The sequence below is a fragment of the Macaca nemestrina genome, chromosome 7 (genome assembly GCF_043159975.1).
Source record: "Macaca nemestrina isolate mMacNem1 chromosome 7, mMacNem.hap1, whole genome shotgun sequence".
NCBI lineage: Eukaryota > Metazoa > Chordata > Mammalia > Primates > Cercopithecidae > Macaca > Macaca nemestrina.
In genome coordinates, this window is record NC_092131.1 from 132,905,488 (window position 1) to 132,923,450 (window position 17,963).

The 17,963-nt window shown below is 37.7% G+C and overlaps 1 protein-coding gene across 2 annotated transcripts; it reads right to left on the reverse strand.

Moving 5' to 3' along the window:
* Window positions 1–470: 470 nt before the first annotated feature.
* LOC105487909 (sperm equatorial segment protein 1) lies at window positions 471–16,985 on the reverse strand. 2 transcript variants are annotated; one of them, XM_011751585.3, is made up of 2 exons: window positions 16,724–16,985; window positions 471–1,548 (listed from the first exon to the last, which is right to left on the reverse strand). In XM_011751585.3, the coding sequence occupies exons 1-2, from the start codon at window positions 16,785–16,787 to the stop codon at window positions 692–694; spliced, it is 921 nt and encodes a 306-aa protein (XP_011749887.2). In that variant the 5' UTR covers window positions 16,788–16,985; the 3' UTR covers window positions 471–691. The 2 variants fall into 2 exon arrangements, with proteins under 2 accessions (XP_011749887.2, XP_011749879.2); XM_011751577.3 differs by having other exon boundaries at window positions 471–1,686; window positions 16,724–16,981.
* Window positions 16,986–17,963: the final 978 nt, after the last annotated feature.

A 17,963-nucleotide genomic window follows, 5' to 3' on the forward strand; every position in this document is an offset into this window, starting at 1 on the left:
TCACCTGAGGTCAGGAGTTTTGAGACCAGCCTGGCCAACATGGTGAAACCCCGTCTCTACTAAAAATATAAAAAATTAGCCAGGCGTGGTCATGGGCGCCTGCAATCCCAGCTACTCAGGAGACTGAGGCAGCAGAATCACTCGAACCCGGGAGGCAGAGGTTGCAGTGAGCTGAGATTGCACCACTGCACTCAAGCCTGCATGACAGTGAGACTCTGTCTCAAAAAAAAAAAAAAAAAATTAAAAAAGACAGAAAACTCAGATTATCTGAAATAATAAAGAGCATATGCCCCAAAATTTTACACTTTATGTATATACAATTATTTTATTTAAAACTAGCTATAGAGAGCACACATAGTCTCTTAACTCATAAAATGTATGAATTTAACTAATATATTCAAGCAAAATCAAAGCTTAAACATTGTAAAGATCTTCACAACATTTAAAATTAATGAGAAAAAACTACAAACTCCTGAACCAAAATTTTATTTTAAATTAGGTTTTTAGCTCATATGAAAATTGTTCATAACACATGTCACATAAAGATGTTGGCACAATTGAACTACAATAGAAAATATTTTTATACAACTTTTGAAATTACGAATATGCTTATTTCTCCTGTGAAAAAATGCAGTTTGCTTATCAACTTTGTCATGGAATATCAAGTAGGTTAAAATTTTTATATTATTGTTTAATAAACTTTTAGTAAGGCTGTGACTCTCCTTGATCTACACATATTTTTTAATGTATTGAATACTGTAGCAGCTTCTTCTCTCATCTCTGGTGGAACATATTTAATATCTAAATATTCATAGAGTTTAGATCTAGAATTACACAGCATGTTAATAACAGTTTCAATATCATCAATTTTATTACTTGTTTGTCCTGGTGACAATAACTGGGACTTATACATTGTTTCTAATTTATGTTCTGCTGCTGCTGCTAGAGCAAGGCTTCGTTTTAGGTGCTCTTTGGAGGCTTCAATATCTTCTCTATATGCTGGGTTGCTGGTGTCACTAAGAAGTGCCTGTTGCACTTGTGAATTAATATCTAAAATTTTTTTCAAAATGTCATCATTATTCCAACTCTCTGGGTGCTTTCCAAACGTTAGTTCTTTGGATTTTTCTATTGCAGTTTCACCTGAGAGCTGAGGAACATCTTCTGATTCTGTAGAGATCTCAATGCCAGTGCTCCTATCTGAAGTAGTGACAGGTGACTTGTATGAGGTGACATATGGACTTGTAGATGATTCAGTAACAACTGGCAACGTTCTTGGTGCCTCAGTTTGTCTTGCAGTTGGCTCTGGCTCTGGCTCTGGCTCTTCCTTTTCAATATAAGGTTCCTCTGCATGTAAAACAATGGAAACATTGTTTGGTTTGATCGACCAGAATGGGGTACTTTCCATGTGTTTTTTCATTCCTATTTCCGGTGTGAAGTCTCCTGTAGGGAAAGTTGTAGTTTCTTCACTGATAGGATTGGTTAAAACATCATTCTCAGTTGATGTGTCTCCATGTGTAATTAGCTCCTTAAATTTTGATCCCTTCGATGCTATAGAATAAACATGTTTTGGAGAGTTAGATTTTTTCTCACGACCTGGCTCCTTAGGGGGAACACTTAGTACTAGGTTCTCTAAAACTTGTATATAATGATTCAAGTTTTGTTCTTCATCAGGTGACACAGTTATGCCTTAAGAGAAAAGAAATCAAACAAATAATAAGTAACATTTATTATTATATATAACACATTGACAAAATCTACTGACCAAAATTTATTTCATATGCTATCACTTAAAAATTGAAATAAAGAACCAATATGCAAAGCACCTTTGACACAGAGTCAACTTTCACTTAAATAAACAAAATTATTTCTTCAGGTTCTTATTAAAACAGGTGAGCAAGATTAGTGCAAAAGTTGCATATTAACACCATTCTCTCTACATTTTTGCTTTTATTCTCCCATATAACTTATGATTTTTGCTTTTATTTTCTCATATAACTTATGATTCAACAGGCAACTTATTAAACCAAAATTCTTGATTATGTCCTCTAACACAGTGGTGTGCTGGAGTAGGCTTATACTGGTTCACTAGAGCCCATTGTTAAATTTTTATGAATTTTGTGAGCCAGATGTTAAACACAGACATTATTTAAAAATTAACTTATCTACATTACAATCAAATAAATTATATTAAAAGCAAAGGTAATAAATATTCCAAACTCATCACTTTCTAATTATTTTACTATTTTCTATGCTCGTGAGGTTATTTACATCTAGTGTATCTGTATGATGAAAATGCAATATTTTCATCAAAGATTTTCATTCAAAGATCTAACTATAGTCTGTGACTCATATCCACTCAACTGCTTTATTAAGTAACGTTTTATTGGCACCCAGTGAGTCTTGCCCATTTGTTTACGTATTATCTACAGGTGCTTTTGCCTGCAACACTAGAGTAATTGTAAGAGACCACATAACCTGCAAAGCTGGAAATACTGTATGACCCTTTACAGAAAAAGTTTGTCAATTCCTGGTCTAAATCATCAACATTTCACTCTTAACAACAAAATGGTAGTTCTACTTCATGAACCGCTGGTGGCACCTTACTTCTCCTTACCCGCCCCCGGATCAAAAATATATATATATTCTTAACTAAAGTCTACTCAGGAAATATTTCCTGTCTTTTATTTTAAGTATCAAATTGTTTTAGTTGGCTTAAAAAGGAAAAAATACAGAAAAGACAAAAAAAGCCCAAGGGTATTGTTGGGGCGTCTATCTAATGTGGAGGGTCTTTTTTTGAGGGGTCTCCTAAAATAAAATATTTTAATAAGCAAAAAAAAAAAGGTAGTTCTATTTATACTCCTATTTCGCAACATCTGAGCAGTAAAGCCTCTCATTTCCAACGTGGAGAACAGAAAAGAAAATAAGGTATTAAGATATGCTGGAATTCTGTTCAACTACTCCTGAATCATGGAGTAGTTTTATTTTAAGCATCAAATTGTTTTTAGTTGATTAAAAAAAAAAATACAGAAAAGACCAAAAAAAAAAAAAAACCCAAGAGTATTGTTGGGGCATCTTTTTTTGGAGGGTCTTTTTTTGGGGGGTCTCTTAAAATAAAATATTTTGATAAGCCAAAAAAGGTAGTTCTATTTATACTCCTATTTTGCAGCATCTGAGCAGTAAAGCCTCTCATTTCCAGCGTGGAGAACAGAAAAGATAGTAAGATATTAAGATATTCTGGAATTCTGTTCAACTACTCCTGAATCAGGGTATTTTAATTTTAAGTGCTGTGATTTTTCACTATGTGCAATTTTAAGGTTTGCCATTTTCAAGTATACAAATTGATTTAATTCAGGGAAGTAAATCACTTTTTACCAAACACTAATGCATTACTCCTACCTGAACCATCCCCCTGCAGGTTAAATAAAGTAATAAACTTTCTGTTCAGGAGGCACTTTTATTTAGCTTTTTGGTAAGTACAAAATACTCAAAAACTGCCTTGTATTTACATGTTTCTCCTCTCTTCTTTATTCTGTTACAACTTAGAAAGACCAGATAGACATTTAATCAAAATTGAAGCCATATTTCTAAATTTTAAAAAATTCTTAATGAGAACAGTTTAGTGAGCCAATGTGGTTAGTGGAAAGATACCACACGTCCAGAAGTCTTGATTCTAAAAATAAATTCTCACTTTATGTAATGCTTAGAAAAGCCTTGTATACTCCTAAGATCCATATGATGATGATAAGTGAAAAAGAAAGTATAGACCATAGAGTAGAGTTTGATGCTATCCTTATGATACTTTTTTAAAATCACTCACATAGCATCATATATTTTGTCTGTGAACTGCAGATTTTTTTAATGGACTGGAATGATAATATACTAAACTTATATGGGCAGTTGCATCTGAGGAGAGGTAGTGGGACTCAATGTGGTCAGTAGAGGAGATTTTAGACTTTAACTATAATGTTTTACTCCCTAAACACACACACACACACACACACACACACACACACACACCCCAATCATTTAATATAGTAAACCATTATAAGTCACATTTATTTTTTTAAGTTTCAAGTATTTTTTCTCCTTTATTTTTTAATGGCAAACAAAAATTGTATACAAATCACATTTTTAAAAGGAAAATAACTTATTTATGTAAACTCATATTTATAAAATGCATTGTCCCAAATCAGAGTCTTCATGAAGGAAAATATTGGGTAAAATGAATATGCCTTGTGCAGTGAAAATAAAATATTTGATCCTGGTCCTGGCTCTACCAATTTATAGCAGCATTACCTTAGGTCATTATTTAACTTATCTGGATATTCACTTAACTATAAAGCTAAGATACTACACTTGCCTTTTTATCTCACAGAACCAAATAAATTAGATATTTTAAAACACTTTCAAAGCTACACAGCACTCATAAGATATTATTCTTTATAAAGGTAACTGCTTACATTTCTCATTTTAAATATAAATTTCCCTTAACATTATATAGAAAAACATGTTCCGTAAAAGGAACATTAAAATATACTTTGCATCTTATTTAGTGGGAAACAGCAAAAGCTTTTCCGCTAAAGACAGGAACAAGATAAGAATACCTAATATCTTCATTTCTATTAATATTTAACATCATGTTGGCGATACTAGTCAATGCAATTAGACAAGCGAAAATAATTGGAGACATGAGAATTGGAAAGAAAGAGGTAAAACTATGTTTATATACAGATGATAGGATTATAAATACAGACGACACAAAAGAATCCATTGAAAAGCTACTACAATTAGTAAGAGAATTTCATAAATAGCAAGTCATAAAAATCAATATACCAAAATAAATATATAAATATAAACTGCTTAGAAGATATGAGAAATAAGATGTTGTTTACATAACAGAAAAATGAAACAAAATATTGGCTGTGTGAATTCATTCACACCTGTAATCCCAGCACTTTGAGAGGCCGAGGCAGGTGGATGGCTTGAGCCCAGGGGTTCGAGACCAGCCTGGGAAACATGGTAAAACTCCAACTCTATAAAAGTACAAGAATTAGCTGGGCATGGTGGCACATGCCTGTAGTCCCAGCTAGTGAGAAGGCTGAGGTGAAAGGATTGCTTGAGCCTAGGGAGGTTGAGGCTGCAGTGAGCCATGATCTTTCCATTACACTCCAGCCTGGAATTTTATATATACATACATAATCATAAAATATCAAAAACATGCCAAAATCAATATGAAGAGTTATAGTAGGCTAAATAATGAATATTCAAAGATATCACCCTAGAACCTGTAAATATTACCTTAAGAAAGAAGAGTCTTTGCAGATGTGGTTAAATTAAGTTTCTTGACATGGGGCAATTATTCTAGATTACCTGGGTGGACTCTAAATCCAATCACAAATGTTCTCATAAGAGAGAGACACAGAGAGATCTGACACACACCCAGAAGAGGAAGAGGTAATGTGGAGGAAGAGGCAGAGATTAGACTGATGTGGCCACAAGTCAAGGAAGGTAGGCAGCCACCAGAAACTAGAAGAAGCAAGGAGCATATTTTTTCATTGAGCTTCCAGAGGGAGCATGGCCCAGACTATGCCTTGGTTTTGGCTCAGGGAAATGGATTCCAGACTTCTGGCCTCTAGAACTGTGAGAATAAATTTTTGCTGTTTTAAACCATCAAGTTTGTGGTAATTTGTTATAGGAGCTACAGCAAACTAATACAGGAATATAATAAAATCTTTTGAAAAACATAAATATCAACAAATAGAAAGCTATACCATGCTCTCAGATGAGAAGATTCAACATCATAAAGATGCTTAGATGTCATATCCTCTCTTTTAATTTATACATTTAATATGTTTCTAAAAATGTCATTAATTTTTTCTGGAGTTAGAAAAATGAATTATAAAGTTTATTTGGAAAAACAAATAAGAACAGCCAGGAAAACAAAGCCTATCCCTATCAGATATTAAAATCAAATATTTAAATATACTATAAAGCCTCTATTATGAAAAATAGTATAGCACTGGCCATGAACAGATGAATGGAGCAGAACAGAAAATATAGAAATGGACCCAAATGAATATGGAAAAGTAGCTCAAAAGGAAGAAAGGTTTCAATTTATAAATGATTCCAGCTAATAATTTAAAAAGTCATTTATAATTAAAATATGATAATTTTGCAATAATTTTCTATGACTATGTATATCTAAAAAGGTACAAAATCAGACATTATGTGTTTTCTGATGGAAGAACACAACACCACCTATGAAATAGTCTTGCAAAAAAAAAAAAAGTCAAATCTGAATCCAGTAGGTCTCCCTAGATATAACTAACAATATACAGAAAATATATAGGACAATAAGGGAGATATTAAACTACACCATGGGGATGTAATCAGCAAAACCTAGACTGTGAGAAACTAAAGGATGTGTGACCCAGTTTCCTCAACAATTAAATTGCAAGGGAAAAAACAGAGATGGAGGAAGAACTATAGATTAAAAGAGAATTAACAGGTATATCAATAAGTTACATGTATAAATCTTACTTGAATTCCAATTCTATCAAACTGGAAAAAGAGAAAGACAATCAGAAAACACTAACCAGATATTTGATAATATTAAGGAATTATTTTTGTAAGTAAAAAATTACATTGTTTTGTGTTTTGTAAAGTCCTTATATTTTAGTGCTTTAGTATATGCCGATAAAATTATATGATGTCTAGAATTTGCTTCTACATAATCCAAGCCCAAGAAATTGGGGAGGGTGTCCAGGGAAGTGAGAGGAAAAGGAATGTGGGCAGAGCTATCAATGAAATATGATTGATCATGAATTAATAATAACTAAAGCTAGAAATCACCACTAAAGAACTTACCCATGTAACCAAAAACCACCTGTTCCCCAAAAACTATTGAAGTGCTAATAATGGTAATAACTGAAGCTATTACAAGTATGTGGAGATTATGTAATTCTTTGTACTTGTGTACATATTTAAATGTTTCCATAATAAAATGTTTTTTAAAATCTGAAAAATATTTTAATTGTAAGAAACTATAATAAGCAAATCTAAAATGTACAACCAACAAAGGTTTCAACACTTTTAAAAAGACATTGCCATTAGATTATAGTCTGCTAAACACTTGCTTTTCAAACCATTTAGCTTGCCTCTTCTCAAAGTAGTAAATAAGATACCCAGGTGGATATTAGGTGAGTTAGAGTGCCAAAGGACAGGAAAAGGAGATAATACTAGCTGATTCCTTAACAAACTGAAATATTTATTATCCCCTTCTATTGTTACTCAGGCAACACCCAAAAGCCTGTTCTTGGCTGCCTAGCAACAGAGTGCCCTACCTCCTACCTCGATTTTCCTCTGTTCTTCATGTACGCTTGGCTCCATACTTTTCTACTGTTAAATCCATCCTCTCTCCATACACCTTCTACCTCCTGCTTTTGTCCCCTAAAACATCTCCCTATTTCATGTTGACCTTGTCAGTTCTACTAATCAGGTCTGCTCTTGCAAATCAATTTGATCTTTATAAAAATGTTTGCAGTCAAGGTAGTAAGATAGTGGAGCCTCAACTGTCCCTACAGATGGCTGTGGCCACTGTGAAAACCTGTTTTTCTCCATCCTTCAGGAGGTGCTAGAAAGCTGAACAAAATTCAAATGCTTACAAAGAACAGACAATCCTGCTAGAAGTTGTGTTATTATACTTGGAGATTCATAGTCTACACTGGCATACTTTATAATATCCCATCTAGTTTTACTAGTAAGTGATTCAGGCAAACATGGCAATGTCCTAGAACATGGCTCTGGCTCAGGTAAGAATCTCCAGCTTGGGAAACCATGATGCTGCTCTCCAGTGCCTCTTATAAGCAGGATGGCTAACTGCTAAGCAGGCTTGGGATTTTGCTGGAATCTCAGACATGGGGCCTGAAGGTGAGCCTGAGGTTGCCTGCACTTCTCTTCTTGAAATAGTACAGGAAGAACTGTCACACAACAGACATGATAAGAAGGTAAACAAAATGGTACTAAATAACTGTAGGAACAAAAGCAGTAGGAAATCCAAAGGAGAAATGGAAGATAATGATTTAAAAAATCCAAATAGCAGGCCGGGCGCGGTGGCTCACGCCTGTAATCCCAGCACTTTGGGAGACCGAGACGGGTCAATCATGAGGTCAGGAGATCGAGACCATCCTGGCTAACACAGTGAAACCCCGTCTCTACTAAAAATACAAAAAATTAACCGGGTACAGTGGCGGGCGCCTGTAGTCCCAGCTACACGGGAGGCTGAGGCAGGAGAATGGCGTGAATCCAGGAGGCGGAGCTTGCAGTGAGCCGAAATCGCACCACTGCACTCCGGCCTGGGCGACAGAGGGAGACTCCGTATCAAAAAAAAAAAAAAAAAAAAAAAGATCCTAATAGCTTCCACTGATTGAATGATCATGTGCCAGGCACTATACCCAGAACTTTGAATGTGAGAAGTACTCTGTCAAAGAAGAAAAGGAAGATACTTAGAAAGGATAAGCAATTTGCTTAAGATTATATTCAACTTATAAGGATGGGATTTGAACACAGGCTACCTTACTTCAAAGCAGGTGCTTGTAACAACTACACAATGTTGTCATAAAGAAATGATACAAGGATGCTGGCAAAGCTGTATTAGTGTTGTGATAAAATTATTCTGCAGGGATACTACTCTGTTTTAAAATACATGTGAACATTAAATAAAATCAAATAAATAAATACAATATCTGAAATTGTGCTGTCAACTGGACCAAAATATTTTAAACTACATGTAAATATTAAAATTAAATTAACTTAAATATGACCAAATTTTGTTCTATCATCAAATGGACCAAAACGCATCCCTTTTGCATATTAAGATGTATCTAGTAATACTGAAAATAATCCACAGTGTTTTCTTACTACAAAGTATGAGTAACTGACAGTCAATGACTTACAAAAAAATAAATCCAGTTCACACAGAAATAAAAGGCAAGTTAATTACTTTTGAGTTTATGATGAGGAAAATAATAAAATCATAATTTAAAATGAGCAATGAAATATAAAACTTCAGGCTGGGCTTGGTGGCCCACGCCTGTAATCTCAGCACTTTGGGAGATGGGAGCGGGTCGGTCACCTGAGGTCAGGAGTTCAAGACCAGCCTGGCCAACATGGTGAAACTCTATCTCTACTAAAAATACAAAAATTAATTGGGCATGGTGACACACACCTGTAGTCCCAGCTGCTCTAGAGGCTGAGACAGGAGAATCGCTTGAACCCAGGAGGTGGAGGTTGCAGTAAGCCAAGGTTGCACCATTGCACTCCAGCCTGGGGGACAAGAATGAAACTCTGTTTCAAAAAAATAAAATAAAATAACAGATAAATAAATAAAAATTTAAAACTTCATTCAATAAATAATACATGTGAAATATATTTCCTTTTCATAGAATGACCAATTAAAGGAGGAAGAGAATAACATAAAAGCCAATTTGTATGAAAACTTGCTAAAACTCATTTTTCATAAAAGATATGCAAATTAAAAACAATTTTTGTTTTGCCAGTCAAGTAGGCAAATATTTTTAAATGATAAAACCTAGGATTGGCATGTGTATATGTTACTTCCTTAGTAAAATAAGTTCCATCCTACACAGAGGGAACAATAAAACCCATTTCCCATATCCCCTATCCCCCAGCCCCTGGAGAACACACACCACGGCCTGTTGGTGGGTGGGGGTGAGGGGAGGGAACTTTGAGGATGGGCCAGTAGAAGCAGCAAACCACCATGCACACGTATACCTATGTAACAAACTGCACGTTCTGCACATGGATCCTGTTTTTTTTGTTTGTCTAGAAGAAATAAAGAAAAAAAAAATAAGTTCCATCCTCACTCCCCTTTTAATTCCTAGATCCTTCTTTAGTCTCTCTCTAGCATACTGATCTTTTCTTTATAGAATTTAGACAGTTCCAACTGTGTTTGTTTGTTTAATGTTTGTTAACTGTTACACTTAGTAAGCTCTTTGAGAGCTGTGACACATCTAATTTGTTCATTATACACTCTGTTTTACCCAGTGCCTAGAACCATACTAGACAGTCAAAAAGTATTTGTTAAATGAATAACTGAATGAATGAACAGAATGCTGGAAGGTATGTAAATTAATTGCACCTCTAGTAATTTATCTTAAGAAAATAATCACAGGTAAAACATTTCTACAGAAGAATACAGAGGAAGAAAACTAGACGTCATGTTATGTTTAAAAATAAATCTGCTAGTCTAAAAACTATTGTGTGGGGAGCAGTTTCTGGCTAATTGTCTAACAATTACTAAAGAGAAAATTTTAAATGAGTAATAAGAATGTTCTTTTATTTTAGGCAAAGTAGGCAGTTTTTTATAATAAAAGACACAGCTTACTACGTCTTTCTAAATTTCTGAGTGTGAAGTTTATATAAAATAACATCATAAATATCATGGTGAAATAGCTCCAGTTCTCAGAAAGCCCCCATACTTCTTGTAACTGCCCCTTACTAAATAGCCTAATATAAGTTTAGATCACATAAACTTAAGTCCTACTAATTACCTTTCATTGAATTTTATCAATCTCGAAAGTAACACCTCATTGACATAATTTTAACGTAAGTAAATCACAATCTTAATATTAAAATACCTCCATAATTTACCTTTTATTTATCTTAAAGTATGTAATTCAATCATTTTCAGTATGTTCACAGAGTAGTGCAATCACCACCACAGTCTAAGTTTAAAGCAGTTTTGTCACCCCACAATAAAACCCATTTCCCATATCCCCTATCTTCCAGCCCCTGGACAACCACTAATCTACTTTCTGTACCTACGCATTTCCTATGCTAGACATTTCATATAAATGGAATCATACGATATGTGTCCTTTTGTGAGTGGCTTCTTATGCTTAGCATAATGTCTTCAAGATCATCTATGTTGTAGCTTGTATCAGTACTTCATTTTTATGGCCAAATAATATTCCATTGTGTAGATACACATACATTTCTACTTTACTTTTGGCCAGTAACCTTGATATGTCAACTGCTGATTGCACCCAAAATTTAACCAAGAATTGTGGATGCTCATTTTGTTAAAGATTTGAATATAACTAGGATTTTTATTACAATGATATAGTGAAAACAGAATAACTTTATTCAAAAAGAACTCATGTATATAAAACTTAAACATATACCCAAGCATCCATCACTTACAGATAGTCCACACACTCTGGCTGAATGTCCGTAATTTGGAGAACAAATTGCTTGTATTTTCTATACATGCCATGAAGTGGACTCATAAAGAATAAACTTCCCTTATTCTATAGCAGTTAAGTACTAAAGTAAGAATTAATAACTGAAAGCTGTCATCATGCAAGAACTACCAGTTAAAACATCCAACACCTTCAAATTAAAATGAACTTTTATGAAGGTTAAAATTTTAAAACGAACTGAGCTGAAGTACTGTATTTCCAAGTCAAAGTACTAATAATTGTGCTTAATTACTGAGGTCTACTCAAGGAATGATCATAAAAGGAAATATTAAATCTTATCCAGCAATTTTCCTATAATTTATTATTATGCCAATCTTAATTTTTGCTGACAGGTAAATAAACAAGTAATTATGTTCATATTAATCAAGTGTTCCAGTTAAAGAAATGTAACTTTGCACTTTCTGGTATTCATGTTCTCGGGTAGTGTCTTCTCACACTGGATATGGGCTTGCCAGATGTGACTTGTCTTGGCCTACAGGACATTAGCAAGTTTGATACAGTATAGGCTTAGTAAGAGCATCCATGTTGGGGTTTATAAATCTCCTTCTCGGAAGCAAGCTGCCATGGTGTAAAGAAACTTGGGCTAGAGTACTGAAAGATGAGAAGTCATGTAAAGACCCTGGAGGATGAGACGCCATCTTGGATGTTCCTATCCATTTGAATTTCCAGCTGAATGCAGCTGCGTGAGTGATCTCAGCTATACCATATGAAGCGGAGCTGCCCAGCTGAGTCTAGTGAACCCAAAGAATCATGAAAAATGATAAATTTGGGGAGCAGTCTTTTACTCCACAATAGACAACCAAAATAGCCTCATTAAATGATGTTACAATTCTAGTGTGGATAAAGAGTTAAAAATCAAGATGCATTCTATGAGTAATGTTATAATTGGAACCAAAATAAACTCATGACTTTAAATCTCTCTCTTCTAGTTCTGTTCACTAAAATGACAAAAATAACAATATTTCCCCACTGCAGCAGTCTAGAATGTATCGCAAGCGCTTTGGTCTCTCATACCACGTTCTCCATTCCCTTGGAAAGACAGTTAATTCCATTCAGAGTGAGAAAGACACAGAGTGGGAAAGACACAAAGGGGGCTTGGAACAATCAGTTAACATCAGAAAACAAGAAGTCTTTAAAAATATACGGGATCCTATCAAAAGAACAAGAGAAGACAGCTTACAGTGTCTCCAAATGGTCGCGGTATGAATATTTGAGCCTCAGAAAAAACTATGCTTAGGCTAAATAGTGTGTTTTTAAAAGAAAAAAAGGCCGGGCGCGGTGGCTCATGCCTGTAATCCCAGCACTTTGGGAGGCCGAAGCAGGCGGATCACGAGGTCAGCTGATCGAGACCATCCTGGCTAACACGGTGAAACCCCGTCTCTACCAAAAATACCAAAAAAAAATTAGCCGGGCGTTGTGGCATGCGCCTGTAGTCCCGGCTACTTGGGAGGCTGACGCAGGAGAATGGCGTGAACCCGGGAGGCGGAGCTTGCAGTGAACCAAGATCGCGCCACTGCACTCCAGCCTAGGCGACAGAGCGAGACTCCGTCTCAAAAAAAAAAAAAGAAAATATTTTCTTTTCAAATAACTAGTATTTTATTTGGATATGAAAAAATTGTTGCTTTAGTTTAATTTCACATATATTATCAAGAGATTAAAGTATATCCATTTAAGGGATAATAGGATCAAAAGAACAGAAAGACAAGACTTTTTTCCCCATAAAACATCAGTGGACAGGCTAATGAAACTTCCTGCTACTCCCCCACAGACTACTCTCTTGACACTTGCCTATTACATGACATGCTCCTCATTATCTCAAACATTAACAAAGTGTGTCATGACAGTTTGACAGGTTTGAGAAACCCTTCTAAATGCTATATAGCCTTGGACACTAAGTGAACTTGCAGCACCAGATCCCAGTGAACTTTACCTTTACAATGTATTTGAAATAAAAGAAATATTCTTTTCCTTTTAATTTATTTCGTGATAGATTCAAACAATTGCTGCTGGTTGATTCTCTTACCTTGTGTGATTCATTAAGACAAAATCCTTCCTAAAGACAATGACAGAAGCCAAAGACTGACATATTGAGCCTTCTTATAATAACAATCTAGAAATAAGAGCTTTTGTAATCCTAGACTAACCCTGTTTTTCCTAGTCTATACCAAGAGATGATCTAAAGGAAATAATTTATTTGGGAGATACCCCAAAATTAATATTTTAATTTTATTTATAAATATTATGCAAATTTTGAATAATTTAAATGTTAATATATTAATATTAATACACTTTAATTTTAATTAGTTTACACTCCCAATCCATGAATATTTGATGACTTAAAATTATAAAAGGCAAATTATATAATTTTAATAGTAGTTATTATTTAAATATATAACTATTATGTTAACATTACTTTGAAAGTTACTGTGCTTTTTTTTTTTTTTTTGAGACAAGGTCTCGCTCTGTCAGCCAGGCTGGAATACAGTGGTGCCATCTCAGCTCACTGCAACCTCTACCTCCTGGGGTCAGGTGATCCTCCCACCTCAGCCTCCTGAATAGCTGGGACTACAGGCGTGCCCCACCACATCTGGCTATTTTTTTTATTTTTTGTAAAGACAGGGTTTTGCCATGTTGCCCAGGCTGGTCTTGAATTTCTGGGCTCAGGTGATCTGCCTGCCTCAGCCTCCCAAAGTGCTGGGATTACAGGAGTAAGCCACCACGCCCCGCCTGTGCATTTTTTTTTAAAGTAAAAAGAATTCTCATTAAGAAGTAAAGTAAGTTGCACAGTGTAAATACATTAAAGAGGGAATACATTAAATACTTTCCCATTTAAAAATTTAAAAATGGGAAGGTATTTAAAACTATGGAAAAATCAGGTACGGGAAACTGAATGTATTAAAATTTTATACAGTAAAACGCTGTTTATCCAGCACCATCAGGATGTGTGTGTGTGTATGTAAAGGAGTGCCCACTTCTCTATACCCAAGCTGCATTTATGTCTAACTGAATTTAGATTAAATAAATACTAGCTAAACTTGGATTGGGCCTGTTAGAAAGGTATAGGCAGATACAAGAAGTACTGAGGTTTTCAATAAATGCAGTTACTTAATACAGTTACTTAATAAATGCAGTTACTTAATCCACCTGTGATGTTTGTGTAATATAACCTCAAAACCGTCTAGTAGTTTAGAAAAAAATGTGTCAAAGCTCTACTTTTCATTATAAAAACCTATGTGCCTTATCTTTTGCATCTCGCCAACAATTGTTTGAATAGTGGCCATATAAAAGAATGCATAGCTGGTTTACATCAAGCTCAATGATATATTTATTTTGGTATACTTACTTTAAAAACAAAATTAAAATTAGAGAAAAAGTAGAGAGACATACAGAGAAAGCAGCCATGTACCACTGCCTGCTCTATGTATTCCTTAATCCACTTCTGTAGAAGAGAGGTAATTACATATTCCAAGACATCTTCTATTATTACAACCTGTACATAGTTTCCTTATGTCTTATAACATCTATATATTCAACACAAAATTACTCCTTTTTCTGGGAAGTGTCTTTTCATTTCCTACAACGCTTTTCTTTCTTCCCAAGAAAGATTAGCAAACAGGGTACAAAGAAAGAGAACAGGCTGGCCAGGCACAGTGGCTCAAGCCTGTAATCCCAGCACTTTGGGAGGCCGAGGCGGATGGATCATTTGAGGTCAGGAGCTCGAGAACAGCCTGGACAACACGGTGAAACCCCGTCCCTACTAGAAATACAAAAATTAGCCAGGCGGTAGTGGCCTGCGCCTGTAATCCCAGCTACTCAGGAGGCTGAGGCGAGAGAATCCCTTGAGCCTGGGAGGCAGAGGTTGCGATGAGCCGAGATCCGGCCACTGTACTTTAGTCTGGGCCAGAGAGTCTGGGCCAGAGAGTGAGACCCTGTCTCAGGAAAAAAAAAGGGGGGGGGGGGAGGGAAGGGGGAGGGGGAGGGGAAGAGGAAAGGCGGAAGGGGGAAGGAGGAGAGGGGGAATTTATAGTGTTAGGTAAGAGACTGCACTGAGTTAAGTGGGTGTCCAGGGACTCCTACCCAACCGTCCCAGAGTGTACTGTGTGACAGTGTTAAAGTCATTTCAAGTCTCCATACATGTCAGTCACTTGTGACTTACTGATCTACAACTACCAAAATACAATAACTGGTGTTAGTAATAATGATCATCAGACACCAAAAGACAGTAGCATCTTCATTATGTTCTGGTCCTTTATGTCAAGGAAGAAAAATGTTAGAAAACTTTTTATTAAAAACAGCTATAAATCATAAGTGCTAGTATTTAAAGAGCTAACTTTAGTTACCTAGGACACTTCATCTAGAACTTTTCCCACCACTATTCATAATTTAGATTGTGTTGTATTTTCAGTTTTTAAATCTGATTTTTAACTAGGATCATTTAGCAATTCTGAAATATAGATTTGCATAATCAGCATGCACGATAGTGCTTTTTTCACACCTGTTAAATTGTGTTTATTAAGTGAAACCAAACTGCAACATACTAAATGCCACAATGAACTACAGTTAGACTAAATAGGCAAGCCTCACGTACCTGACTTAAATACTAAGTGCCTCAAAGTGTCCACATGATATTGTTAATATAGTAAAGTCTTAGCACCCCTGAATTTGACCTTATTGGTTTTCAGCTTTCAGGGAGGGACAAAAATTGCTCCTTGGCAAGTCTTAAGTTATAATCCTGCTTAACTAAGGCTTTGAATGCCGTGTGCGCGAGCATGCTCTCTGGGAGCGCATCCTCAGGTGAGTGTCCCAGAGCGCGACCCACAATCTACATGTTTTACCGTACGGGTCAACCTTTTTCTGCACAGGGCCAGATAGTAAAAACTTCACGCTTTGCAGGCCAGACTGTGTGGCAACCACTTAACTCCGCCCTTCTAACGTGGGAAAGCAGCCATGGGCAATACATAAAGGAATGAACGTGGTTGTGTTCCAATAAAACTTTATTCACGAAAAATGAAATGTGTACGTCATGCTTTTCCACACGTCATGGAGTACATTTCATATTTACATTTGAAAATGTAAAAATCATTCCTGGCTGGCCAGCCACCTGGCGACGTGGCCGGCTGGCAGCAGCCACCCGACCCCTGCACACGCCCAATGGCTGGGAAGGACCGGGTGGGCAGAGAGGCAGAGGCAGGTGAGGGGATTCCACCCGCGCCCACGGCCCGCAGGCGCCTCCCGTCTTATCTGGGCCCCGCCGCCTGAGTTGCTGCGACCCCTGACCAGGAGAGGAGAGGGACACTCCTCGGCGTCGAGGCCAGGACCCTGGACAGTGGGGGAGGGAGGCATGTGGGACCAGGGAGAAGGGCCAGGCTTCGAGGTCGCGGAGCTCGGGAGGTTCCCCCAGGGTGTCCCCGGTCCGCTGCCTCCTCAGGCCGGTCACTCACTCGGATAAGCCGGCACGGACGAAGACCATAGCAACAGCGCAACTAGAAGGACTAAAGACTTCATAGGCGTCGTCCGCAGCACTCTGCCATGCGACCGGAACGTCCTGGGGCCACCAGGCCGGAAACCTCAGGACCGAAAGGGAAGGTGTCAGCGGAGGACCGTTCTGCCTCAGACCCTGGGACACCCCGCAACGGTTGTCCCCAGCGCGCAAGCGCAGCGGTGTGGGGAAGGAGCGAGCGAGCGGCCAAGGCCCGCCCCCTCCTGGGGCTGCGTGCAGGGGGCGGGGGACCGCGTGCGCCCCGCCCCTTGCTAGTGCGCATGCTCGTTCCGCCTGCGAAGGTCTGCGCTGGGCTCGGGCGGGGAACGCTTTGACCCCGTGCTGCTGAGTGCGCGGTGGTGCCTCGGGGCGGGCGGGGCTTGGCCCGTCCTGCGCTCTAGGGATACAGCCGTGGTTTAAACGCGGTCCCTGCGAGGAAGGAACTGTAATGGGAGAGGCAGATAACCTGGCAATTATCACAGCGTGAAAGGGCTGTAGTGGGGGAAGCGCTAGGTACTGCGGCGCACAGTGGAAACCCACCCCCGGAAGCGGGTTGAGAGCTTGGCTAAGTGGAGTACGGCCTGGAGCGCCCCAAGAACTGAGCATAGTTCCGGCGAGTTGCATTGTGGCGTCTGGGAGGGCAGTTGTTGGAGGAAAGGGAGGAGAGGTAGACAAGGGCATTAAAAACACCGTAAGGGGTTTGGGTGTTTTTGTTTTTCAAAAGATCACATTCCTAAAAAGATAGGGGTAGGGATGAGGGAGAGTTGGACTATGAAAGGATAACGTGAGGGTGTTTCGGGGACTGATAGATGGCGGTGGCCACAAGAATCTATACATGTGTTAAAATTCACAGAAGGCCAGGCGTGGTGGCTCACGCCTGTAATCCCAGCACTTTGGGAGGCCGAGGTGGGCGGACCACCTGAGGTCAGGAGTTCGAGACCAGCCTGGCCAACATAGTGAAACTTCGTGTCTACTAAAAATACAAAATTAGCCAGGCGTGGGTGGTGACATAGGCCTGTAGTCCCAGCTGCTTGGGAGACTGAGGCAGGAGAATCGCATGAACCAAGGAAGCAGAGGTTGCAGTGAGCCGAGATCGTGCCACTGCACTCCAGCCTGGGCAACAGAGCAAGACTTCACCTCAAAAAAAAAAAAAAAAAAAAAAAAAAATTCACAGAACTGCACATCCCAAAGAATCTGTTTTT